The sequence below is a fragment of the Harpia harpyja genome, chromosome 3 (genome assembly GCF_026419915.1).
Source record: "Harpia harpyja isolate bHarHar1 chromosome 3, bHarHar1 primary haplotype, whole genome shotgun sequence".
NCBI lineage: Eukaryota > Metazoa > Chordata > Aves > Accipitriformes > Accipitridae > Harpia > Harpia harpyja.
In genome coordinates, this window is record NC_068942.1 from 24,017,502 (window position 1) to 24,045,078 (window position 27,577).

Sequence of the window (27,577 nt, forward strand, 5' to 3'; positions counted from 1 at the left end):
AGTGACAGAAAGTGACTAGAACAATTCTGTAGTGACCCAGAAAATACTGATGGAGTGAAGAAAGAGACCAACTGGACTGTTCTACAGAGCAGCAACTTTCCTAAGGGATTTCATCCTGAGGTGTGATGTTTCCATTGAACCAAACTCAGGTTCAATGGAGGGGAAAAAAAGTTTTTTCTTTCTGAATGGACAGCCCACAGTGAAGCTGTAGGGTTTGCTCCTATCATCCATAAATGATTAAGGACATGTGGGAAAAATGCTGGAGAACAAGTGAAAAAAGAAATAGAGAAAGATTAAGGTATAGAGTTATTCTGACTTGTTTCCTTCTTATGTTAATCAATACCCAGGCATTACACTGTGTAAGGCAGGACTTAATCTTTTATTAGCACAGGCACCTCATGCTGAAGTGCATGTTTCTCTGTCTTTCTGTGTGGAACTATGCCACTTTGTATAAACTACTTAAATGTACGGAAGCAGCATGCAAACAAGTGGGTGTGACTCCCTGGTTTGGTGGTTTACACACTTAACTGGGAGCAAACCCAGCTGGGTTCCTGCCCTGGTGAATCATTAGTACAAATTAATATAAATTCAACAAAGCTGTTGGAACAGTATCAACAGGGCAATCTAAGTTCTCTGACATCAGAGGTGCTGTAGTTTGTTGTCAAAATAATGTTATGGGAGAACAAGAGGTATGAGTTGAAATACCCTCAGGTAAAGGGGAAAATCAGGCCTTACGGCTGCTGCCACATCCTTGTGGCATCCCAAGTGCTTAGCTCCTGGCTAAAAGGCAGGTGACCAACCCCTTGGCAAACCTCTGCTTTCAGTTCTTCTGCTTCTGCAGGTGCTCAAGAGGGCTCATTTGGTTTCAAACTGATAATGAGTCAATCGCTTTTCTTTTTCTCACGAAAATTTTGGAAAAAAGGTATTTGCTGGCATTCCGACTTCACTGAAGAACTGGCTACACCACCTCGTAATGGAGCGTTTCTCTCAGCAGCACTGGTTTGCCTCGCTAGTGACTCAACAGGGTATGGAAAGAGGAGACTTGAAAAAACAGCTTCCTCACATTTGAAGGACGGGGGGATGAACGCATTTACACGGCAAAATAAACGCCGGGGTTTGAGCAGGGAGAACGGTCGCGATGGGAAAAGACTGCAGCGGATTTCACTCGAGGAGGAGAAACCGGAACCAGGGGGAGGAGAAAATGAAGGGAAATTTAAACAGGTTGAAATAATTCAGCCGTACGACGAGCACCGTCGTTTCTTCGAGCGGATGCCGCTCGCACCTCGCCCGATGGGCCGGGACCTCCGCTTCGCCTTCCCAACCCTTTAACGAAGAACCTCGGCAGGGCGGGACGCGGTACCCGGCGGGCCGCAGCCAGGCCTCAAGCGGCACCCACACGCACACCACCCCCGCTCCCGCCGCCCCCCGAGGGCGCTGGTCGGCCGAACCCGCCGCCGCCGCTCCTCACAGGGCCCGGGGCCGCCGCCGCTCGCCCCAACGGTCCCCGCGCGCGCCCGCGCGCCCGGCCTCTGACCCGCGCGGGCTGCCCCTGATTAGCCCGTTCCCGCCGGAGAGGGGGGCGCGACGCAATTAGGGAGCCAATCAGGAGCCGGAGCTGCTCCGTTCCGCCCGCCCCGTCGGCGAGGCGGGCGCTGGCGGTGGGGGCTGCCGGGGCGCCGGGGGCGGCGGGGCGGCGCGGCGGGCACCGGGCGCGGGCAGAGCTGCGGGCACCAGCGACGCCGGTGTCGCCGCCGCCGCCACCACCACCACCGGGCGGATCCGCGCTTCTGCCGGAGCTTCTTTTCGTCGCTTTACTTTCGCGGCCCGGAGCAGGGACATTATGCCGAAGAGAAAGGTAAGGCGCCCCGGGCGTGCGGCGGGTCCCGGGGTGGGGGCGGGCCGGTGGGCGAAACGCGCGTTAGGGGCCGCGGGGAGCGCCTGCTGCTCCCCCGCCGCCGTTCCGTTGCGGTGCCCGCGGATTGCTCCCGAGCCCGGGTATTTTGCTGCCTGTTGCAAGCCCCCTCCACCCCTCCCCGGCGCTGCCGCCGCCCCCTGTTTACTTTCCCGGTGCCGCGCCGGGCGGTGTCGCCCCCGTCCCCGGGGGGTGAAGTCGCTACCACAACTCCTACCCCCCCCCCCCCCCCCCCGCCGCCGCCGCCTCCTCCTCCTCCTCTCTCCCTCCGCCGCCGGGGAGAAGCGCTGCAGCAGCTGCGGCTTCGCCCCTGGCCCCCGGCGGGAGGAGTTTCCTCCTCGCAAACTCCGCCGCCGCGGGGGGGTGGGGTGGGGGGAGCGGTGGGGAGGGGGCAGCCCCCACCCGGGGCGACCGGATCCCACTACCACCTCCCGCCGTGCCCGGGTTGATGGCTCCGAGGTAGAAGGAGGAGGAGGAGGGGAGGAGAGGCAAGCCATGTTTAAAACAAACTACACCCTTCTCCTCGCCTCCCGCGGCAGACCCGTATGTACCAACTCCGGCGCCCATCCGGGCAGGGCCCCCCCCGGGGGCGGCGCCTCCTGAGGGAGCGCGCGCGAACCCCGCCGCTCCCCGTCCGTCCGTCCCCCCCCCCCCGGGGAAGCCATGGCGGCGGGGGGCTGAGGGGAGCCACGGCCGTGGCCCCCCAAGTTCCCACCGCCGTCAGTTCTTTTTTGCTCTCGGGGCAGGGAGCCGCCGGCGGGGGCCGGTTGCGAGACCGCCTTCCCGAAGGGAGAGAAACTTAGGCGGCCCTTCGGCTCGGCGTTGTGGGGGTTGTTTTGGGGTTTTTGGTTTTTTTTTATTTTTTTTTTTTTCTCCTACCCCTCTCTTTCCTCCTTGAAGCCGGAGCCTTCGCTGCGGAGAGCGCTTGCGGTGCTGGCAGAAGACAGGCTTGGGGGGGGGTGGCAGCCGGCCCCCCCTCCCCTGCGAGGTGCCCGGCCGGCCGGCGGTGGTGGGCTCGGCTCGGCCCGGTCCGGTCCGGCCCCGCGGAGGTCCTGGCAGAGAACTTAACCGCCCGCCTTCTGCCCGCCCTGAGTGAGCGCGGCGAGAGGCTCGACACTGGTCCCCTGCTTCGGCAAGAAAGAATAGCTGCAGCCCTTCGGTTTTAACTGGGTCAGCCGAGGCAAAGCAGTTTGTGGTTTTGGGGATTTCCCGAATGTCACCTGTGGCCTCCCAAAACACCGTGTCTGGGCTGGGGCTCGGATCGGTTTTAATACAGTTACCGGTAGATGGTGACTTCCACGTAGCTCGGTGTTCAGTTCTTGGCCTTTCCTTACGGGAGGCGTCAAAACATCAGATTGTCAAGTACGCTGCTGAATTATTTAATTCATAGTTAAGAACCTGATTCCCGTTCTGAAAACGGATACAACCGTGGGGTTGATTGCCTTTATTGGGATAACTGGGCTTGAAGTTAGGGAACATCGGGCAGTTTTTCCCCTTGCTCGTCTGTCTTTGCACCTTCGCGTAGGCCTCGTGCGCTTCTGCTCTTTTGGTGCCGTCGCTTGTCATCAGGAAAAAGTTGAAAACGATCCCGTGCCCATAGGACTCTCCGCAACTTTGGAAACCTTGCAAACTTCCTACCCTGTTCCTTTGCCCTCCTGTGTTCTTACACTATGGATAGTGTTTCAGGCTGTTCTCCCTAAGAGGGGGGGTAAAGTCGCTTGTGTAGGTTTTTGTAGTCTGTTGTGAAATGTTTATTAAGAGAAACTATCTTCGAGTAGTAAGTCCATGAGAACATGTCTTCTTTCTAGAAGATTATAAAAAAATAATAGAAATGTTGCGTATGGGATCAGAGCGATGGAGATGAATTTTAATGGCACAGTAAATTTTAGTTTACTTAGCACTGTAGGGGCAAACATTTAAATTTTAAGATTATATATGAAGTATGGGTTTTTGGAAGCACTGGTTCTAGGAAAAGTGTGTCGTTAATGGCTTTGCTTTTTGAGAAAAGTGGAATTGCCGTAAGTATTCTAGAGTAGTCAATTTTATTCCAGAATAACATCCACAGAGTGGGAAGTTAGTGATACAGCAGTAGCTGAATAATTACACCAGTCAGCTTCCACATGGAGACAAAACCATCACGTGCAGCTAACAGTCAGTTCTTCTATTAAAATTTCTAACTTGTAAAACTTTGTTAGCAGACTTTTTACAATAAAGTAAACATAAAAAGTCAAAATGAGAAATTGTCACAGTTGCGGGGGTAAGTAAATAAATAATATTGCAGAAAGGGCATGAATCCACCTGTACTTGTTTTTTGCACATGCCTTAGTTATCTAAACTGGCTGGTCCTTTTTGTTTGCTTTTCTTTTCATCTCTATGTAAACTGAAGTCAGTTGCTGAGTCCCTGGCCTTATGTTCATTATGAATATTATGAACAAAAAAATGTAGACTGCCTCCCCTTCTCTAGACGTCTGCGGCCTAAGGTATTGGGATATCGTTACTCGTTGCTTGAGGATCACGGGGAAAAGGAAGGACTTTCTGTCTGTTGAAGTGGTTACTGTACTAAAACAAAAAGGGGTTGAACTCTGGACTCCTTCTGTCAGATTTCTGCACCCTTTGTCTGTTGTAATAACATGTTGTGGTGCGAATGTGGCCTTTCACAAGAATGGCATGCCAGTGTGGGATAAACCAGAATGCTTGTTGTGGTATTGATAGCAAGGAACGCCTTGAAATGGATTGGGGTGTTTTGTTCTGTCGCTTGTCTTGCTGGAATTAGCTCTTGGGTCACATTGGGAAAACTCCTTGACCTTGAAACAGCCCCAATAAAAACGTCTCAGTGTTAGCCATAAAAGGATGAAGAACCATTCTGTACCTCATGATAAGGAGAATCATGGTACGGTCACATACACCCATGTGCATAAGCATACGTACGTCAGCTTTAATGTGATCGTCATCAGGATGAACGGTACTTGCCCCTTTAAGTGGAATGTGCACCATCTCTGAGGGATATTAATAGGGCAGCTGGTGACTTGTCTAGTATTGGATGGGGAGCCTGTCAGTTAGTTGGGGTTACGCTCCAAAATGACCCAACTTGTTCTTCAGTATGACTCTGTGCAACATGACCTGCTCCTCATGTGTTGTTTTGAAAAGACTTGAAGTTGAATCAGATGTGAGGACTAAATGCACCTTTTTCTTCTTAAATTTTTTTTTTTTTTAAACTATAACATCTTTGAATATTGCTGTTGTTTCAGAGCAAATAAGAAATATTGTGGTCTAATTAGCCATTTCAATAGCCTATTTGCTGCCTTCTTGTAGTCAGGAATGTTAGTTTCTGCAGTACAGTCAATGCTGTAAAAATGTAATAGAGAACATCTGTGGCAGGTTCCTGTTCCATTATGCAAATTCACTTTCTTTAAAGTCAGAGAGACTAGTTGGCTGTATTTACTACAGAAAAACAAACGCTCTGAATATTTTGCTTTGAATGCTGCTGCTTTAGTGGAAGTTAGAAGGTGCCATATTCCAGGGTTGTCCTAGGGTAGTGCATTTAGTTACATGATCACATGATAGTTTTCCTGTGGGACTCCTATGTTGCTAGTCGTTTCGCCAACCAGGTATCTAATCAATGTATTTTCTAATCCTTGGGGTTAAATGCACGTTCTTACATGTACTATCCTAGAGCTGTTGAATTTTACTTAGGCTTTTTTGTCTGCACCTAAACTCAGTTCTCTTTGTGAAATTCTTCTGCGTGTTTGAGTTTGCATTTCTCAAGTGTCATGGATATTCAAAGAGAAATGTTGTTCCTCATCCACTGATAGGGAAATGGGGCACAGAAGTAAACGGCCGAGTTGTTGGACTGCTCCTTTCTTTCATCTTGGATTCTCAGGTTAAGATGTCTGTCCTGATTTTTTTTATTCCCCCTAATAAACACCTCCTGCACTCAAGTGGTGTATTTGTTGCTACTTCTCCAAATTTGTCATCTTGCTTCGTGCTGTGTACACAGAGACTGAGGAACTTACAATAATAACTGGTTCTCTAAAATTTTGTTGGAGCAACTTGTATGTAATCAAACACCAATTAACTAACGAAGCTGAGGGTCCTGCAGATGACAGCTCTGTTTGCTGTGGCTCTGAATGATCCCGCTGTCACTCTTAGGTTTGTGGAATGAGGTGTAGATCTTGTGCAAAGAGTAGCAGGTGAGTTTGCGTTCATAGTGCGGCAGTATGTAGTACACTCAAGTGCCGCTCAGCTCTTCATGTCCTTTTCTGTGTTTTGATACTTCAGCTGTGTATCAGTCCATGTCAGTTCAACATACCATATGTAACATAAGTGTTTTTTCTGCTAAAGTTATCTTCATTTTGAAGCTACTTGGCAGGAAAAAAGCTCCAACGATGTTGTGGGGACCTGCACCTTCCCAACAACTTGTTTCATCACTGAGGTTGGAAGCTCTTGGTCTTGTAGCAGAGGCACTCTTCAGTTTATCCTAGAACACAACTCGCAGGGCACACTCTGTTAGCAGTGGGAGGTAGAAATGGGGAAGGTTCTGTATTTTACTTCACACTCTGGAGGTGATTGTAGATTAGAAGGGGAAAGGGGGTCAGTACCAGATCCAGATGTCTTGGCTGCTGCCCTCTCCCCACTCCCATTCTGTCCCAGTTCTTTCTCCAGACTTTCACTTGAACTGCTGCTGTGTTCCATGTTGGCTGCTTCCTCCTTTCCCCCTGTGCTACATGAGGACTAAGAGCAGAAGTCAGAGCTCTGAAAAGGTAGTTTCCACTTTTCCCGTTAGATCAGTCCTAGACCATTCAGTAACTACTGGAATACAGGCTAGGCAGCAGCAGCAGCAGATGACCTTCTTTCCATCTGTGTCACTGAGGTACCCCTGACTGACAAACTTGTACCTATCATGCCAGCAGAGTCCTCAGGTGGGCTTCTACCTTTGGCATCCTTTGCAGGGACATGTAAAACGATTGTTACGCTGATATGCACTTAACATTCAACCAAGGCAAACAGAACAGAGGTGTCAGAGCATCTTAAAAGATTGCAGGAGTCTTCTAATACAAGGGAAAAGGATGTTTTGTCACTTACCAGTTTTAGAAATTGTACCACTCGTACTAAATTTGTAACTATTGAGAATTTTAAACCTTGATGTATTTAAAGCAATTGCAAACTGCTTAGTTGGCCTACTCCAAGTATTTGTTGACCAGACTGACTCAAAGGATCCACATCTTTCATAGAAAAATTAAGCAGAAAAGATCACAAATTTTTATCTGCACCTGGTACACTTAGATATAATACAGTGTAGCAGTGTTGAGTGGCACTGAAGAGGAAACAGGCTTGAGTATGCTGCTATGGCATGTCACAGTAAATGATGTTTACAGGGCTATTAAGTACATGCAACAAATATTTGTCCACGTTTTATATTAAAGGTACACTTTAAAATAGCTTAGAAAGAGATAATTGTATAATTTTAGCTATGAGTGTTTTTTAGAGTAGTGGAGATTAAAAGCTCATTTACCGAGGATTTATAGATCTAAAATGTTTCTGATCATTTTATACAAGTCTGTAAAAATCTGACCCATTTATTAACAATTGATGACAATGTATATAAATTTTCTTCTTAGACCACACTGAAATGCAATTGGACTTAGTGAATGGGCAACCTAAAAATTCTTAGGTTTTGACTGAATTGTCAGTTAAAAATCATTCTTAATGCTCCCTTGACTCATTAAAGTGTGATATCTGATAAGATGTAGCCAGTAATACAATCTACTTTGTAAGTCATCACCTCTGAGTTCAAAACTAAGCAGGTGCAGGTAATCTTTTTATATACAGTAGTTCAACACTCCAATGACAGGGGTAATATTATTTTGTATTCTAGAGTATTAGTATTGTTAAGGTTAAAAAATAAAGTCCTGTGTGTAAATGGAATGTAGCGGGTATATGCTGTTTAGTTTAAGGCTGCTTTTCTTCTGCCTATCTTGAAAAACTTCACTGCCTCTGCTGTTTTATACCCAAGCAGTAGCTGCGTATAGGCCTGGTATGTTTCGAGGTGTATTGTTGTTTCAGAGAAATTGTATGAAGTTGAGTTTTGCTTGACGTGATTGTAATACTGTCTTTTGTGTAAAGTGTAACTAAACCAGATCCAGAGGTTTCTCTTGGAAATTAGCACTTTGTAGGATTGTAATGGCCACCATCTATTTTCTGTTCTTTAACTGCACTAAGCTAGCACAGTGATTCATCCCATGGTCCAGTAGCCAAAGAGGTGTTTTCAGGTGCTGGACTTACATTTGAGGCCATGAGCCTCTTAATGCTTATTTACTTAACAGGTTTGAATGTGCTTTTGAATTTTTTTTTTTTTTTTTTTTTAATCCTGGATCATTTTACTGATCCAATTTAGAGATGCTGCACAGTGGCACAATGAATGTGTGGTAACCTGTTAACAGGGAGTAGAGCTGGGAATGAAGAACTGGCTGCGTGCAGAAGTAAGATGCTCTTATACTTTTATTGTCAGCAAAATTGGCAGAGTGGGAGTTCACCGTTGGGACAGTAGTTCAACAGATATTTCAAGCTGGTGTGTACAGGTGAAAAGAAGCAATTCCAGATACTCATTCCTGTCCTTACTGTGGTTTAACCTGTGGGATATCACATGTGTTTGAGGTAGGTTTTGGCCAGACCTGCCTGCTGATCTAGCTTCCCATACCTTGGCACAAAGAGCTAAGCTGGCTTATTGGCAGGAATGATTAGGTGGGGAAGGGCAGAATTCTTCTTAGCAGCAGCCAGGCATTCATCAGATGGCAGTCTTAGCCAGCCTTTCTTTGATTGTCCCTAACTTAGAGTGCATAGAGGAGTATTCTTTTATTCATTAGAATAATCAGAACAACTCAGTGGTCAAATTGCATCCTTGGACCATTGGGGGAGCAGGGGAAGGCATTGGGCTTGGGTTTTGTTTTGTTTTGTTTTTTTCCCCTTCCTGTCTTTGGAAATTACCAATTTTCAATTAATTACTCCTGTAACTTGGAGATACAGCTCCTGTCTTCCTGTAGTAAAGAGTGGGTGTACTTGGTAACAGTGAAAGCTGCAAATATAAAATGCTGTGTTCCCTAAGAATGTTGGGATCTGCCTGAACAAAAAACTGCATATGTTCCCATCAACACCGGCTTTGTTGGGACTGTAGGGTATGTTTGCTCTTCCCACCTAGCTTTCTCTGTTATCCTAATGCTACCCGAGTTAGCAGTAGGAGAGAGTGCTTCCATAGTTGGCAATCCAGTGTCTAACGACATTTTTACCTGTGCAGTGTTTTGTTCCTCTCAAGCAGAGTTGAGGAGAGGTGTCAGTGCTCTATTTGTAGTAGGAAAACATCCTTTATCTCTGCTGCATCGTTTCTTCCTTATCCTACCTGCACCCTCTTGAAGACATTTTACTTTTTTCTTCTCTTGAAACTGCATTTAGGTTGTCTATGAAGCTCTCCATTCTGGTTGCTGTAGTAGAGCAATACTCCTGTTAACCCCAGCTGCAATTATTACTGGGATGTAAGAGGTTGGTGTATCTAAGGTGCTGTACCAGTTGTGCCTTTGGTACCTACCTCTTACTTGTGGACCTGCTATCGTCATCTTGGAGGTTTCATGTTCTGTAGTACCAGTTAGTTGAAACAACAACAAAAAAGGTTCTTTTCTAGATTGTTGTGGTTTTATCACAGTTATGCCCTCTGGGAGGGGAGGAATTATACACCTTTTTTCAGTCATTCGGAATACTTTTCTTTATCAGAGGTGGCTATTTTCAGGAATCGTTTGTTCCTGAAAGTAGTTGTCTAAATTTAATCTCTAAGTAGATAAAATAATTTTTTTTCCTATTTTTTTCAGAAGGACTTTGTGCTAGTTTTGCTTTGCAGATCTGATCAGTTCTATTTAGATACAGATTTCAGAACCTAATCTTCAAGGTTTTAAAAACTGCCTCTGTATGTAGACTTGCAGGAGTTGATCAGCTTAATCTCACTTGCAGAACTAGCATCAGCTTTGAAAGGTCAGGGAAATAATATTATTAGGGATTGGATTTCATCCATCATGTTCTTCGAATCTGCCTTTTTATTTTATGGTGGAATTAAAATAGTTAAGTAAATATTGAGACAAGAATTTACCTAATACCTAGCTGAATTCTCACGTTTGGTGTTCAGGAGAAACTGAAAAATTTCAAATGCATTGTGCTCACTGCTCCCGTGGCTGATCTGTATTTTTCAAAATGCAGCTGATTACTTCACTGTCTGAAAAAGGAACTGTCTGTCTAATTTTAAATTACAATGCTGTTGTATTAAATCTGAGCCTCTAGAAACTGCTCTTATTTCTTTACTCTGCTATAGGTAGATGTCATATTCAAAAAAACTGACTACAGGGAAGACAAACTTGGAAGGAAGAATAAAAGCCAAACCAGTTGTGAGACTTCTAAAATGTCCCATCAAATATAAATGCATTTTAAATTATACTGGTCAATCTTTGACCTCTTTTCAGTGGGAATAGCAAAACCTCAATCTACAATGAAGGAATTTGCCCTTTTGGAAAAGCATTTATTCTGTCTGGTTTTGGATATCTAGAAGTACCCCAGGCCTCACTTGATTTCTGTCTCTTCTGTCTTGTCTGGAAGAGCATAAAGCTCACAGAAGTTACCAGTTAAGAATTAAGGAATTTAATAAAATGCATTTTCTGAACCTACTGATTTTGTTTATAACCAGGCAGTTTGTATTCTTATTTTCTTATATATTCTTTGAAAATGCAATGCATGTTAACCAGTCACTCTGGCTTGAATCTCTAAGCAAAAATGGAGACTTTGATCAGGAAATGTTTTCCCTGATTTTTTTTCCCCTAATTGCATATTAATACCAGGGGATATTAATGGTCTTCTTTAAATATAAACTTTTAAGTACTGTTTGTCTTTTCAGAACTTTTATGATCTTGACATTCTCCCCCAAAGAATTAGAAAATTAAATATTCTGCTCTTAATAGATGTGAGATGGAGGGATTTAAATTCTAAAAATGACATATTGTATAATATTTCATTGTCATAGTTCTAAACAGAAAAGATTATGATACATTTAAAGAATAAATATTTAACCAGGGTTTTTCTTGTTGTTCAGGTTTTTTTAGTGAAGAATATGTGTACGTATATATATATACAGTATGTACAAAAACCCCACCACCCTCAGATTTTTTTGGAAGAGTGCAAGACAGATATCATTTTGGATAAGTATTTAAAAAATCCAGCCACTAACTAGATTTATTCTGTACTTCATTCGTGGTTCTGGCAGAATTACTTGGTTTTTAAATTAGTGGCATGCCCCCCCCCCCCTCCCAATCCAGGATTGGGCTCTTGGTAGAAAAAAGAAATGAAAGGGTGTAGTAGGTAGAATACCTGATTTCTTAAAGCTTTTATTAGGGAGAATTAATTTTACTTGCAAAGTTCATTCACATTGGCTGGGCAGTGGGCACTGTTATATCTGCTGAAAACAGATCAAAGAACTAGCTATAAACAAAGGTTAACAGTAAGATGCTGGAGGAGCTAAATGAGGAAACAATGGTTAGAAGGTGTTGAAGGAGTTGGTTGGTGTTAAATTAGTCAGCACGTAGTCTTAATTAATCTAAACCAAGAAATAAACAGCATTTTAATTACATTTATGAACTGGCACGAAATTCAAGCTGCTCTGAAGACAAATAATTAGAAGATCTAGCATGTATGGGGAAACAGTTCATTGAATTAAATTTAGTCTAATGCAGAGTTCTACTCAAAGGGAAATGAGTGGAGGAAAAATTTTAGAAAACAGTGCAGTAAACCCTGAAAAAGGCTTAGGACTTGATACGTCATCTTTTCTTGCACTGTGGTTTTGTTGCAAGCTTTTATCGTATTTTGCTTGCTGAAAACAGTTGTTGGAGGAATGACCAAAGCATTACATCATGGAAATTGCAGCTAGAACAGCGAGCCAGGAAAGTATCTACAGGCAAATCCCGTTGCAGGCAGCGTATCGAGATGTGGCTGAATAAAACAGCTTGCAAAGAAGGGAGGGAACGCTATAGAGAATACTCAAGTGCTAGGACGGTTAAGGCTTTCTGCCTAACTTCTTAACGTGGTACTTAGAATGAAATTGGTATCTGCTTTTTTGTTGTTTTTTTTTTTCACGCGGGTATTAAAGGACTCACTTCTGTCCTATCAGAGCCAAGGTGTTGAGTTTCAGCTAGTAGTAAGATCCTTCAGAGAATGACCATCTATTTAATTTTATAAGCAACGTTCTGTACTGAGTGTTACTTCTCACATACTTGTATTCTCATTCTTCATGCTTTTTAATGTACTCCTTTATAATACATCCATATATAGTACAATCCATTCATTTAAGTACAAACGAAATATTTATCCAAAAGCTGGACACTGCAAGTTCAAATATGTACCTTTGGATCTCTCAGATATCAATAACTTCACTACTTTGTGTTACTGTACTCTCGTTACACCCTGCTTATATCGCAGGGTTTTGATTAGAAAAACTGAAGCTTTTTGTTTCTTTTGTGGTACATCTCTACCAGGTTAAACCAGCCTTAAGAACAATAAAAAAAGGAATTTGCTTGTATGTTCTATTAAATGTTTCCTTAAAACAGTTACCTAGTTTTCTGTTTTCAACTTAAGTTCTGTAATGGTGTTGGCATTGCAGGTACCTCAGTATTGTCCTGGTGTGTGGAAACACTGGCTCTTATGTATACTTCACAGCTGGTGAAATGCAAGAACTGTGTATACAAAAAAGCTCAATTTTAATATTCCTTTGATTTTTTTTTTAAATGTTTTCTATCAGCTATTAACATTCCTTTTTTTTTCCCCCGAATCCTCTCAAAATAATTTTCTAGGTTGTCCTTAAAAAGAAGTGGAGAAAAGCAAATAAAAAAACCAAAAGCTGGCTGCTGATAGACACAGGGAATCTTGTATTCAACCTTCCAGCTTAATCTTGTGGCATAAAAATTATGCAGCTTTGACAGATCTTACAAAGCTTAGCTACAGCTTAATTTACAATCTTATTGCCAATATGTAGTGCTAACTGAGGTATGACACAATGTGTGGTCATCTGAACCTAAAACTTGCTGTTAGTTTAAATGTCAAAAGCATATTTAGAGTTAGCCAGTCAGCTTCTTTCCTTCTGTGTACCTCTATGATTGGGGGGGGGGGCGGGGGGGGAAATCACTATTATTTGTGTCCTTAATTGCTTTTTTATTTTATCCATCTTGTCTCTTGCAGGCATCCATACACTATCAGGCACAGCAGGCCTATAGGGACTACTTTGTGAGTATAATACAGGCATATGATGGAGTACAGCTGAAGAATTACCGAGGTTGGAGTACTGCCCTTGTCAAGTGATTCAGTGCTTGCATTGGTCTTTGATTTTGCTGCACAAAACTTGCAGTGTGGACAGTCCCGCTCCTGACAGTTTACGATGTAAGGCACAGTATCCAGGGAGCATTTTAATGTGACTGGGGTGTCATGTGAAATACAGTGAGCCATAGCATTACGTCATGTGGAAAAACATGCCAAGGGGATGGGTTACTTATACTTAGTAAGTTTGGTTGCTTTGAAACCAGAGGTCCTTCAGTAATTTGTCACCAGGACAAAAGATGGGGGGTGGGCTCTTGTGGAAGAATTAGGGACAAGGACTTTAAGGTTTTGGTGGTATCTACATAGAAGTCCTGTGACTTTCAGGTACTAGCGCAGACAGTCACCATTTGTGGCATGCCAAGTTTCTTGGCTCAAATGCTTGGCTCAAGTCCGTTCGTGTACAAATCTCTCTGGTCCCTAGGGAGAGGGGAAAGTACTGCAAAAACTAGCATGAAGATCCATATCAGCTGGGGCTCACTGGAATGTCTAAGCAGGACTCACAGAAGGGAAGATACGTTTCTGTTCTTCTTTTAACAAATATGCTGTAGCCACATCTGACATTTTTTTGGTGTGTCTATCAGCTTAAAGAGTCCCAGGCTGCTTGCAACTGCCCCGTGCCACTTCATTCTGTTGTACTGGCTCAATTGTTTGTGCAGCTGTGCAGTAAAATGATTCTGCTGGAGCAGGGAAGACTATATATTTATAATTTGTATATATATTTATAATGTTTATGAATTTGTTTAAGCAGCAGGCTATTTTTCAGCTGGATCAATTACCTTATTCATGACATGGCCTCCCACGCAGCTCTGCCAGCATACTGGGGAGCCAAGGCCCTGGGAAGATGAGCACAGCCTCCAAACACCTGGACTTGTAGCGATTGCAGAGAGCAGGGAGCTGGTCTGAAATGGAAATGAGAGCATGTCAGAAGCCCTTGCTGCTTATTCACACCTCTGAGATTACTACTGTGCATGTCCCTCCGTGGAGAAAGTTATGTGGCCTTCAGAATTGCTGTTGGATTTTCTAAGTTGAGAGGGAATGCTGAGCTAATTCGTTAACTTAATTGAAGTATGTTGTGTAACATATCATAGTAGCATACAGTGGTTGTGGTTGCATTAAGAGTATTTTAATATAATTTTTTTTCCCCTTGAAGTAAGCCTCATGAGCAGTTTTTAAAATCTGTTGTCAAGCAATAATATTGGCATCTAAAATCAGGCTGCCATGTCTATCAGAAGTGTAGGAGACTTGTCTTTCACTACCGCTAAAGAGAATGGGGTAGATTACTGTGTGTTAGCTGCGCAGTGTTGCAGGGCGAGAGTTTGCTCCTGGGCAATTACTGCAAGGCTATTGGCATGTGGCAATGCCATCTTGTGATGATTTAGCCCTGTTTCAAAGCTCTGTGGTTCCTAAAAGTGAAGCAGGGTAAAACAGCCCGATGGTGGAGTGTCACTCAGCTGCATTTTGTTTACGGTGAGTTTTTTAGCCTGGCTTCTGAAGGAAATGAATCATGCCGTCTTTCTGTCCCTACCCCTGTTAAGGCTTGAGCCTCTTGGCCACCTTGAGGAAAAGAATATCAAATCTGAGAGAACTTCCATATAAATAGGTGCCCAGGACAAGAAGGATGCTATTCAAGTTCCCTCCCAGGAAAAGGGTGCAGCGCAAAGTTTGTTAGACTTGAGAAAATTCATACAGGAGAAACAGATGTTACGAATTTGTGGACTACAGAGAAGCTATACCCAGAGCTTGTACCGTGTCGTGAGCTGACGAGGGAAGTTGTAGGAAATAAGACGGTGTTACTGACAGGGATCACGGAACTGCTTGGTTTTGTTTTCCTTATGCCTTTTGATGCTCCCAGCATCGCTCCATCAAGCTGTAGCAACTCGGTAGTAACCAAACTGAAAGGCTTTTAAGAATGCAAACCTGAAACAATCCTGCAGGCGGCTGGTGAGGCTGCAGTAGCGTAGGGAGCAGTCAGGCTCCATTTTGGATGCCTGACTCGGTTGCTATTCCGAGTTGCTCTACGCTGCACAGTGCCGCTTAACTTCCCGCTGTTTTCTAGCTACTTAGATGATCAGTCCTCGGCTTTTTTTAAACCGGCTGCTTTTGTGGCATGCTTCCTTTCTGTCAGGAGAGCACACAGTAACAAAGGCACGTTTTATTCTCTGGCGGGGGGTTGAAGAGTGTCTCTCTGTAAGTATGTTAGAGCCCAATGCCAGGAGAAGGCAGCGGTCAACTGCTGCGAACTAGCCGGTCTCTTTCTCTGCTCCAAACCATGTCTAACTCCAAGACATTCCGTGTCAAAATCTAGGGGGAGGTTTGGGTTAGGATTGAAATCGAAAGACAAAGGAAAAGATAACTAGCCTGCTCCTTTACTGACTGAAAAAAGAGACAGCAACTAAATTGCTTTCTCTGCTGCCTGTTAAATGCCTTTTTGAAACACATGCCGTTCTTGCAGTTCTTTAACTGCTGCTGCTCCTTGCTGTTTTTCCAGGAATCGCTTGCTCCTAGGTGGAAACCCAGTCATTTGCAAAATGTGAAGTAATACATCTTGAGTTGTAAACAAAAGACAGAAGCTTGATTGCCCCCTCTTCTTCCCCCTCCGCCCCCCGCCTCGGATGGTTAAACTAACATTTCTCTAGTACCTCTGGAAGACCAGTGTTAGAGGTGGTCGGGCTGATACTTTGCTCTTGTGAAGAAGCATGTTTGTCCCTAGCTTTCTTGTCGATGTCTTGGTGTTTTACTGATTTTTGCTGTTCTGATGGAGGAGATGAGGGAAAGATACTGTTAAAGCTTCCAGCTGAGTGAGCCTGAGGCACAAAAGGAGTAAATGAGGTAAAGAAATCACTCATCTCAGTAATGCTGTGCTTTTTTGGTTCATCTTATCACATCTCATTACTAGTTAAGTTCATGTTTGGGAAGAAAGGTGTTAAATTTCTCAGGGATTTCAAAAGCCCTAGTAGAGCAAACCTAAGATTTCCAGTCCAGTTGTGCTACCAACTGCTGATTAGATGGAGCTCCCACTGGAGCCTGTGGATGCTTTAGTTAATTGGCTAGAGGGACCGCTGAGGGATGCTGTGTGATATGATATGTATGTACCTGGTGATGATCAGTCCTTGTGTTCTTGCTTGGAAAATCTAGAATGGCTTTGGTACAATGCTGCTTGTAAATACTAACGTAAATTTGCCAGGCTGCTTTAAACTGGTGCAATGTATAGAAAGAAGAATCTTCACCATACTCTTTGTTTTGCTGTTGCCTGGATGCTTTTAAGTCTGTAATAAAAACACTGACTTAATATTTTCTTTCAGTCTCCAGAGGGTGCTGAAGGCAAGGATGCAGCAAAAGTAACTAAACAAGAGGCAAGTGTGGTTTTTTGTTTTGTTTTGTTTTTTAATTTATTGTGGCATGTAATTATTTAACTGGAGATCTGCAGTCTTGCATATCAGAAGACTGCCTTGCTTTGGCACTTCTAGTGAGGTGTTTTCAGAGGGAATAATGACAGTAAACCACATTTGTAGCTTATGTGGCATAATTTGGTTTTGGTGCACTGAGGATTCATACAACTTAGTAGTACACAAAATAAATTTCAGAAACACTTAGGGCTTTCATAGACAAGCTCTGGTGGATCTTGTGGCAACAGTCTCTAGCGGGTTGGCAGAAGAGGGTTAATGCACACACCTCAGCCAGTCTACTTCAAAACTATTAATGATGGAAGGGTGTCTTGAATTAAGATACCAGGCTGTAAACTGGAGCAGCTGACATAATTGTGTGTTTTCTTTGTCTGAATTTAAGGGCACGGTAACTTCTGTCAGAGAAGGCAAGGAGATAGCTGGTGATACCTTGACCTTTACAGTAAAGTTTGCTAGTGTGTCACAGCCCTTAATGAAAATTTAAAAAACAGGTAGAGAATTCTGAGGATTCATTTTCTTAGGTTGTCATCTCTTGTGGCAGGCAAAGTTAAATCAGGACCTTGAAAAGAGTAGGTGAATATTCAAATGAATTAACAATTAATTGCCCTTGTTGTAAATCTTTGAGCACATTTGAACAGGAAAAACAGTCTAATGAAATTTTACACTTTCTGAATTGAGAAGTTGGTTGTTGCTCTGGCAGAAAAAGATGGTACAGTGGAAATGTCAAAATATTTCAAACAATAGTATTGTTTACAGTAAGCTCCTGAAAGAAACAGGTGGAGTAGAAAGGAGGTCTGAGAGGAATAGATTTTGATACCTCAATATCTTCCTATGGAATTTCATAGAAGACAAATTAGTTTCTTCTTCATAAAGTATGAAAAGGCTGACTAAATCATAGTAAAAATATAATCTCCTTTGCTCTGAATGAATGTTTTTCTCTGTCCAAGTTTAAATATTATTTCTTCAAGACCCAGAAAAGTGAAAGTTTCTTTCCCTAAAAATCTGAGACCTGATTGCTACAATAAAGAATTAAAACTGAAAAGCTTACAGAAATACACAGGCTCTCTGGGAAGAGCCCGCTGACTCTGAAATATGAGGGCTCTTAGAGTAGTCTTCAGTCAAGGTGAGATAGTAGTGGCTGTTGATGCTACAGAAAAAAACCCACAACATTAAGATAGTCTCAGTAGATACACCTGTAGCTCTTAGTGTGTGAATGAGGAAAATAGTTGTAGGATTAGATTAGAGACTGTGGGAGCTCTTGGAATAGGTGGAACTTCTGTAGGAAGAGTGACTTCAGTCTGAACCAAAAGAGACCTATGTGGATGGCACTGAGGAGATCTTCTGAATTATTTTAAATTAAACATCTGAGGGGAGACTGGCAAGTTCCTTAGAGTACATAGGATGAAGTCAGAGCTCCCTATCTGGGCAGGGGGCTAGCACAGAAGCCATAAAAGTTTGCATCTGAAAAGGTAGAGAGCAGTGTTGAGAAATAAAGCCCTGTTTAATTCATGCCTATGAAAACAGTTGAGCCAAAATTCAAAAGCTGCAAATCTAAATCCGGGCAACTTGGACTATCTGGCTTTAAATGAGGACATTGGTAAAATGAGCAACCCAGAAATTTGTTGGGAGACTGTGATGCCACAGCACAAATTATAGGGTTGAGAGCTAAGTTGCATTAGTGGTAGAATGGCTTTCTGTTATGTGTCTTTAATATTTTTCTAGATTAATTGTATCAACAAGTACAGCAGAATCCTTTATGGATTGCCAAGCCATGTGTAAATGGGAAGTATATAGTGTAGAAGTTGTGCCAGGTGTCATCTGACCACAATAATAGAAGTGGCAATGGGATGTTAAGGGAGATCAGAGAGGCTCTGAGGACAGAAACAGTGTTGATGGAGATTTCAGTTACCCTTCAGAGATTTGGTAAAAGGCATGGGATGGCATTACAAAGACAAAAAAGTTAAAACTATAAATGCTTGCTTCCTGGAGGAACAAATCAAAGGACCAGTGAAAGGATAATCAGCTCTTTATTTGGTCCTTGGTAGTATGTAGGAGCTAGTTAAAAAGACAGTTATCAGAGAACTATCCTGTAATTATGACTGTAATATATTCAGGTTCATCGTTCTTGCAGGAATGTAAGTGCAAATAAACTCTGCTATGGTAAGATTTGATATCAAGAAAGGGAATTTTATTAAAAATGAGAGCCTATTAAAAGGAGCAGCTAAAAAGTTTAGTGGTTTCAGGTGGCAGAGAGGCTTTGTGGTATACCATGCTAGAGGCTTCCAGAAATGTGTAAATGTGTATTTATTTTTCAAAAGCACCCCCCCCCCCAAAAAAAAAAACCCCACCAAAAACCCACCAAAGCTCAGAACGACTTAATAGCAAAATAAGGGAAAGTTATTATTTTTGAAAGGTGTTTTTTGTGTTGATGGGAAATAATGAGGAAAGGCACAAACCCTCCAGCATGGCAAATGTGAAGCTGAAAAATGGTAATGAAACTCCTGCTAGGGAGAATTCTTAGGGAGGTTCTCACAGTGGAGTCTTTTCTCATGAGTGTAGAGTCTGGAGGACGTTCTTTAATTGAGTGTGAGTGAGAACTAGACAGTACTCACCAGCAATTGCCAAACTGTTAAGTGCTTGCATTGGCCTCAGTACCAGAGTAACTGAAGGTGATGAAATGCTTCCAGGACTTTAGATAAGGGATTCTTCTGGAAGATAAAGCCTGTGAGTCTAACTTGCAAAAGTAGTTTAAAAAAAAAAAAAGTAGATGGAGACAAATGTATAATGGGAGAGTCAACATTAATTTGGCAGAGAAAAGTCATACTTCAGGCAGTTGAGTTCTAAGAATGATAGTATGCCAGTTGATATAGTTGACTTGCATGTAAAGAACACTTTTTGATAAGGCTCCCCAAGCAGGTTCTTAAACTAAGCTGGCATAGATTAAAGGATAGATCTTCCTAAGAATTGGTAACAGGTAAAGATATGATAAGAGAGTAGGGAAGTAGTAGTTAACTTTCATAATGGAGGAGAATTATCAGTGGAGTATTGGAAGGATTTGTGTTTGGGCTTGTGCTGCTGAATACATTCATTAATCATCTAGAAGAGGTACTGGAAAAATGACAAACTTTGCTGAAGTTTATGAAAAATTGTCAGGGTAGTTAAGTGAGAGAGACTGAGAAGGCTGTTACGTCACTGATAACTAGGTGATAAAATACCAACACAAATTCAATATGGAGAAATGCCAATTAATACATGGGGAGGGGAAGACAGTGATGGTCATCAAATCAGCTGTTAATTGGGGAGAGATTGCGAAATCACTGTGAATAGTTACTAGAAAATGACAGTTCTTCTAAAGAAAAGGTAACTAGAATATAGGAAAAAATACTAGAGGACAGAGTGTGAAACATCAGTGTATCACAAGATTAATTTGTTGTGCACCCAGATGTGGGACTACTAAATGAAGTTCTCCCGACTCTTCCTTAAAAAGGCCGTGATAGAATGAGAAGGACACCAAGTATAGTAGAGCAAACAGAGGATGCAGCTTAAAAAAAAAAAAAAAAAAAAATCAAAACCGACCCCCACCCCCCCAAAAACCCCAAACAGTCCAGATTTTCTAGGATTCTTGACTTTTTATATAACGGAGGCATGATAAAATCATCAGTAACACAGAGAAAGGCAGTCAGGGAATTATTACTCATGTAACCTGAAAACGGAAGGAATCTAGTGAAAGTAAGAAGCAAGAAGTTTAAAGGAAAGGCAACAGAAGGGGAAGGTTTTGCTTTTTGTTTTCCACACAGTGCATAATCCTATTATGGAACTCATTGCATCATCGCAGGATGTTATGGAAACTGAACGTATAAATGGGTTCACTAGGTTATTAGACAAATTTATAGAGAAATTCCAATTTATGGAAAAAATGAGCCACAGGGAATATTAAACACATGATGTGGGTATAATATCTAGGTTGGAAAGTTCGCAACTGTAGATTGCCAGAAGCTGGTGCAGTAGAAAAGTGCAAAGCGTTGTTCTGTGTCTGCTCTGTTTTATAGACTCTTTCCGTACATGTTTGCCAGTGGGGCAGTGCCAAACAGACCGTTGGGTGAGCTGCTAGTTTCTGGGTTAGTACAGCTGTTTGGAGGGGGACAAGGGTTGCAAAAGCATGTTAAAATGTGACCTTTGCTGACTTCACTGCAGTTCCTCCCTTATAATCAGATAACATGAAATACATACAAACTCTGAATGAGAATTAAAATGACCTACCCATCAGGCATTTTTAAGGAACTGAGGGTTTATGCTGTCTTTCTTATGGCAATACAATCCTTCTATGAAACCAGTTGTGGAACAGGAACAGTTGGGGATTATGGGAGGGAATTATAATTTATCTAAAACACCGTATTATCCTTTAAAAAGTAGAGCTAGCATAACATTCCTACACCCAAATGCTGAGGGATAGAAATCATCAGTTAAGAAAACAGATTTGTAAAAGAAGATGCCTTGAGTTAGGAGTTCTTTGATTACTTGACCAAGTGAAATGCTTCATTTAACCTGTTGTAAAATAGTGCTAGGCTGCTTAACAAGCAGTTGATATATTAAATTGCCAAGAAAAGAGATTTGCTTTTTTTTTTTTTTTTTGTTAATGATGCATAAATATTTGATAGCTGAAAATATCTTTAGGTGTTTTTTGACAAGACTTCTATTTTGGTGGATGCAGATCTGAACTATTCACTACTGCTTTCCACTAAGAATACTTAAGTGGCTCCAATGAATACAAATTACTGCATTCCTCAGATATTAACGACAGCTTTTTCCTGTTGCAAGATGTGTGGAGCCATGTTTTTTCAGCTCAACTTAAATGCGTAATATGTAATTAAGAAGATATTTTTGATTCACTTTTTAAGCTGTGTTACATTGGATATTTGTTGCAGTTGAGTTGTCCCTTTATTTTGGCTACAAGTGTGATTCCAGTTTTATGACATAGACCAAACTTTAACTCTGATAACCGTGCTGTGTAACTGGATCATGGGTTCATCTGTTTTAATGAATAGAAAAATATTGTGAACAAACTAATGAGCTTACAACTATTTCTAAGACTTAATTCATCTTCAGTAATAAATTTATCACAAAGAACAGAGTGAAATAAAATTTAATAAGAAAGGTGTGTTGAAGTGGTAAAAGTGGAGGAAAGCAGAATAATCTGACTTTCTTCTTTCGTTTTGAGAATGGTGTTTAAATAGAAGAAGTAATTTCTCCCTCTCATCCTGCAGCTGTCTTTGTGCACCTGGACTATCATGGACTGGATTGAGTGTGCAGGGAACTAAGGAAGTGCAAGGACTTAGTTTCATGTTTTGAAATTGCAGCACACTGATATCCTCTAGGGAAGGATGTTAACTTTATTCTGCTGTTAATTAGATGGTATTTTTACCTGCTATTACAAGTAGCATCTGCTAGATTATAGAAACATCATTCTAAGTATTTATGAGAAAGGTTTAGTGCTCTGTGCACAGGTAGTCAAGCTTGCTGTATTTGTGAACCTTTCATAGAGCAGCAAGGGACTTGGAAATACTTGTAAAATAGGGGAAGAAAAAAAAATTAACCATATGGAGATTTAGACATTATAATTCCTGAATGGTTTTTATTACTGATTTTCACATCACTTTGTCCCTTTAGAATTTAAAATTTGTCCCTTTAAAATCATGCAAGGTGAGGAAGATGTGAATTGTGTTTGGCAATAGAGATGTATTTTGGTAGGGGCATGTTTTATGCTGTCACCATGAAATGACTGATATTTTGTTGCTTTGGATACTGTTTGCTGTGAGCCTATAAAAGTGTTTTCTCCTTTTTTTTCTTTCTCTGTAGCCCACAAGACGATCAGCAAGATTGTCAGCTGTAAGTATGTGTAACAGCTCTTGGTATATACTTTTCTAGGCACATATGGTTTCTCAGACCAAACAGGTTTGTTATATTTTGCTTGATTCAATTTTTATTCTTGCCGACAGATGTTTAAGAACTCTAGAGCTAAAGTTATCTGTGTTTTCTTGGTTTCAGGTTTTCAGGTTTCAGGTTGTTCTGACAAAAGATGTATTTCCCCACCTCAGTGCAACACTGTCTGTTACGTGCAGTATGACTTCGTATCGTTTTACAGGCTGATGATAGTTGTGGAAATGCAGCTACGTCTCTGGGAAGGAGAAAGAGCAGTCCTTTAAGGACTTAATTTGATGCCACTACTAGTATTGGGTTTTAGTTCCTCTTCTGTGTTAGAACGTTTTTTTTTTTTTTTTAATTTTTTTTTTGTAGTGACTACTTATCTCCACATTTTACTCTTAGAATGACCCCCAAATTGCTTTGACTGCTAGATGAATGAGCTAATGAAAATGGGTGTGTACAGCGATGAGGTGCATTTTTGTGCATTAAGGTTTTTCAGTCTTTTTTCTAGATGCATACTAATGAGCAGGAAGTAAGGGAAGGTGTGGGGTCGGGGGAGGCTGGGGTGTGGAGGTGGCTGCCTGGATTCTGGTAATATGTCTAACACATTGTGCAACTAAAAATGTTTTATAGAAACCTGCTCCGCCAAAACCTGAACCCAAACCAAGGAAAACCACGAAGGTAAATACTCTTCTTTTTAGTTGCCATCACTGTAGCCAATAGTAAGCAAGTATACTACTTCTTTGCATTGCAAACAGTTGAATTCACAGCGTTTTTGTGAGGCATCGGCTTCCCTGCCCTCCCGGCAGCTCCCTGCTGCCGCCCCCCCTCCCCCCCCGCCCCCCCCGGGAAAAAAAACAAATTAGATCATTCTTTTCTTTCTGTTCCACCCCTTCCTGGCCTCATTACTGGCCCAAACAAAACGTCTTGCCTGTTTGATATGCAGACCGTGTTAGTTTGTAGTGAATTCCTAGTTTAAGAAGAATATTTACCTTTCCTATACCTTTCCTGAAATGTACAGGTTTGGCTGAGTAAGGTCTACCTGAGACCTAGCAATTTCTACAATAGGATTTGAGATCACTGTGCCATCCTGTTGCCTTGTCTAGAAGGGCAGTACTTCATTTCATAGTGAGAAACTCTTATCTGTTTTTGAAGCCTGGCCGTTGCTGAGAATGCACAATTATAATTAAAGGTGAAATTAAATATATTTAAATTGAATGGTTTGGGTTTTCTAGGCCAGTTATAGTCAAATTAAAATCTTATTAGCGTCTGAAATACCTTTTCAGGATTTCTGCATATAAATCACGTACTTCAGAAACTGTAGATTTATTTGTGCCCAAGAGCAATGTTAAACAAGAGCAATTGCTTCATTGGAAAAAAATTATGCTGGAAACTGAGTCTAGCACTCCTCATGCTTACATTTTTCAAGTCCTTTTATTGGTATCTCAGTTGGGCAAGTATCAGGATACATAGTCCATGTGTAAAAGTAAAACTCCATGACTTTGAACACTTTACGATTTATCAAATGAAATTACCAATAAAGTCTTGCTGAGTCCATCCTGCTCCCCTCTTAAAAACAGTATTAATAAAGAAGGGAATATGGTAGCTTCTATAGCTTCATGTACATGTTGTGAAATGAGCTAGCTGTTACAGAGTCAGTCTAAACTGCTCATTTCAGGCGACTCGAATCCTTTACAACATTATTCTAAGTAACTTTTTAATACGGTAATCTGCTTTTTTCCAAACTCTATCTGGATCACATTTTAAAGAGTATGTTAATCTTGGTCTTCTAAACAGAAAACAGCAAGTGTGTGCTCTGAACCTGCTAGTAAAAAACCAAAGATGGTATGGATTTGAGATAATTTTTAGTGTTAAAAGCTTGCAGATCATGGATTTACTAAGTCAAGTCCTTAGCTTGTTCTTTCGTAGGTGAAGAGTTAGGGCTATACTCACACCACCAATAAGCCTCTCAGTTAAGCACCACAGCTGCTGTGTAACGCTGAAGTGTGAAAGGAGTAATTCAGGCTGCCCTGGAACTAGGATTACTGGCACTCCCTCCTCACTGCCCCACTCCTGTATTGGGGATCCCTGGGGAAAGGTAGTTAAGGAAGGGAGACTGACCTTAATATCCCTGTTCACAGCTACTGTTGCCATTTTGCATGGAGAATTTGGAGCAAATGATCAGCATGGAAGATCTCCACAGTGTTTATCAGAACTACTTTAAATACTAATGTAAAATAGTCAGTTAAATACCATTTAAATTTTTATCCCATTGCCCTTAAAATCCTTAACCTATGTCTCTACTAGTCTTAGATGATAAATATAAATGTACATAGAGCAAAGATTAAAAAAAAAGTAGACTTCAACATACGGATTGTTTAAGAGCAAATCTCCAAATGAAACTGTTGCTGTTAGCATAGTTCCTTTTGATAAATTCTCTGCTTTGTGTTGCTGCAGATGGAATTTTATCAGTGTTTGCCTCCCCTGTGGATTGGTTGGTTCTTTCATTGACATGGAATGAGCATCACATGTTATTAAACTAACAAAAGGACAGCCAACAAAAATGCTTAATTTTTTAAATCTAATTTAATATTTCATGTTAATTGAAAGTGTGGTGCTGTTACACAAACTGTGTTGTTTGTGCTTGGCTGAATAAGCTTTCAATATACTGTAACTGGATTTGTTCATACAGATATCTTGTGTATACCTCTGTATAATACAGCTCAGCTCTACCAAAGTAGTTTGAGGGGGTTTTGTATCCCTGTAAATTAGCAGAAACAATAAAGAAGCAGACATCAGCATTTTCTAGAAATTTTGAGAGTCTCTATATGACTGTTGTGGATATACATTTTTCCAGGTAGTCTTTAGCTGGTTTTCTGTTTCAGTCCAGCACGTGCAGCTTGCCAAGATTTGCTTTTCAGTTCATATGAAGGTTTTTGGGTAAAGATGTAGGGTGCTGGCTACTCATACAATGTCTATGCCCATGTTTTTAATCTTCTGTCAGAAGGAACCTGGGACAAAGGCCAACAAAGGTGCTAAAGGGAAGAAGGATGAAAAACAAGAAGCTGCAAAGGAAGGTACTACACCATCTGAAAATGGTGACAATAAAGCTGAAGAGGTACTTTCCACACATACCTCCTGCTGATTGAATCAGTGTTTTTTTAATTATTCAGCCTTTCAGACATTGATAGCATGTTCATAATGTTTCTTTTTATTGCCCATAATGTTATTGCAGATTCGCATCTCTCGCTCAACTGTTAGTGTTTCAACATCCAGAGGTGCCCCACCCAGCACACTGTCAGTAAAAGGGCAGATTGAAACAGTGAAAGTTAAGGGTACGGTAGAGCATTCAGCATGTGTGCAGTGAATAGAAACAGATAGTAGTGTGGTGCTTTTCAGTGTGAACAATGGAAGCTGACAGGTAAGGCTTGTATTGCTTTTGAAAAGCTGGGACCGATAATTTAAGAAAAGTGTGTGAATGTACCTGTTTCGTTTGTGTAAATGTAATATGGACATAGGTTTGAAACTGAGCTGTTGCAAATAAGAAGTCGAAGGAGTAAGGGTAGTTGGGGTGTTTAGGTATGTAATGGCAATTCACTATGGTAATTAATTTATTTCTTTCTTCTCCACAGGCTCAGAAAACTGAATCTGTAGGTGACAAGAATGAATGAAATATCATGAAAATTTTGGGTTGATTTTATGTACCTCTTGGACAACTTTTAAAAGATATTTTTATCAAGTATTTTGTAAATGCTAATTTTTTTAGGACTATGATAGTTGACATATTAAACTGTATATGAACATTTCCCTTCTCATAACAGTGCTTTTAGAAATTCCCATTGTTGCCAAGTAATATAAATATCAACTTAATATTGCAAGGTATGTGTAAAATTGGATCAGCATTCCATACACTTGCTTTAAGAAATTAAGTCTTGTGCATATGGTGATGTTTTTACTGTGCGTATTTGAATTTTTCATGCAGTTTTTCTAGAGCAATAATCAGTGGTGCTTTTGTACTTAGGGTTTATGTGATTTTAATGAAACATGGATAGATGTGGCCACCTGCTGACTATTTTGGGTTCTTTTAATGGATTAAAATAAAAGGTCTCCTTGCCTGCAAAACTACAGCCTCCTAATGTTTTCTCTAGATCTGAGGAATGCCTTACTCGTATTTTCAACTGTTAAAAGGAAGACTAAATGATTCGGCAACAATTGTTTTGCATGCAGTCTGTTTGCTTTTTTGCTGATGTCTGATTAAAAAATACCCACACAGGAGTAGGAGGCTGGGATTTTCTGTGGCCCGCAACTTAAGGGACTTATAGATACATTCTTCATAGATACATTCTTCAGATATGCTGTCACAGGGTGAGTAGAGTTGCCATACTCTATCAGGATATTGTGTCTGTAATGAGCTATCAATACAGAATGAATTGCTTGATTGATAGGGACGTACAGTAACTTAAAAGTAGCTTTGTTTCTCCCCCACGCTCTTTTCATTCATTTGCATCGTACTCTGTGGAAACCTTTCTTTCTATCTGCAGCCTCAAATTTAATATAAATAGTAATTGCTGTTCTGCTTCAGCTGAGGACAGTTGTTAATACATTGAAATCGCTGTTAAACAGCGCTATATATTTGGTACCTGGTAGAAATGGAACAATGAAAGTTATTTTTGAGGTGATTGTGGTGATATGGTAGATTAGCTAATGATTTTTTTTAGTGTCCATGTTTCAATTCTGCAGCTCATTCTAAGCACCTTTTATAATTTTTCTCCTTCTCTTTTCTCTAGGGGCCCTGGTATTTCTATTGTTACTTCTGGGATGGGAGGGGTGAGAGAAAAGATGTTCCCTGTTCTTCAGTAACATTGATTTGTATTGCTCAAGTGGTGGCCATTATGTCTGAGGATATCTTTTGCTTGTTTAAGTCAATAAATAAATGACTGTTGCCTGA

The 27,577-nt window shown here is 41.4% G+C and overlaps 1 protein-coding gene across 4 annotated transcripts; it reads left to right on the forward strand.

The window, feature by feature from the left end:
* The first annotated feature begins 1,639 nt into the window (after nucleotides 1–1,639).
* HMGN3 (high mobility group nucleosomal binding domain 3) lies at nucleotides 1,640–27,577 on the forward strand. 4 transcript variants are annotated; one of them, XR_008234357.1, is made up of 8 exons: nucleotides 1,640–1,855; nucleotides 16,606–16,656; nucleotides 22,564–22,593; nucleotides 23,263–23,310; nucleotides 25,634–25,747; nucleotides 25,865–26,050; nucleotides 26,262–26,994; nucleotides 27,417–27,577. XR_008234357.1 is itself a non-coding variant. In XM_052781664.1 (7 exons), exons 1-7 carry the CDS (start codon nucleotides 1,841–1,843, stop codon nucleotides 26,273–26,275), a joined length of 372 nt encoding a protein of 123 aa, XP_052637624.1. In that variant the 5' UTR covers nucleotides 1,641–1,840; the 3' UTR covers nucleotides 26,276–27,577. The 4 variants fall into 4 exon arrangements, 2 of the variants coding, with proteins under 2 accessions (XP_052637624.1, XP_052637625.1); XR_008234356.1 differs by having other exon boundaries at nucleotides 26,262–27,577; XM_052781664.1 differs by having other exon boundaries at nucleotides 1,641–1,855; nucleotides 25,865–25,964; nucleotides 26,262–27,577.

Coding starts and splice junctions, on each gene's coding strand:
- HMGN3 (XM_052781664.1), top strand. Junction 22,594..23,262: donor GATCAGCAAGATTGTCAGCT/GTAAGTATGTGT, acceptor AATGTTTTATAG/AAACCTGCTCCGCCAAAACC. Junction 25,748..25,864: donor GTGACAATAAAGCTGAAGAG/GTACTTTCCACA, acceptor ATGTTATTGCAG/ATTCGCATCTCTCGCTCAAC.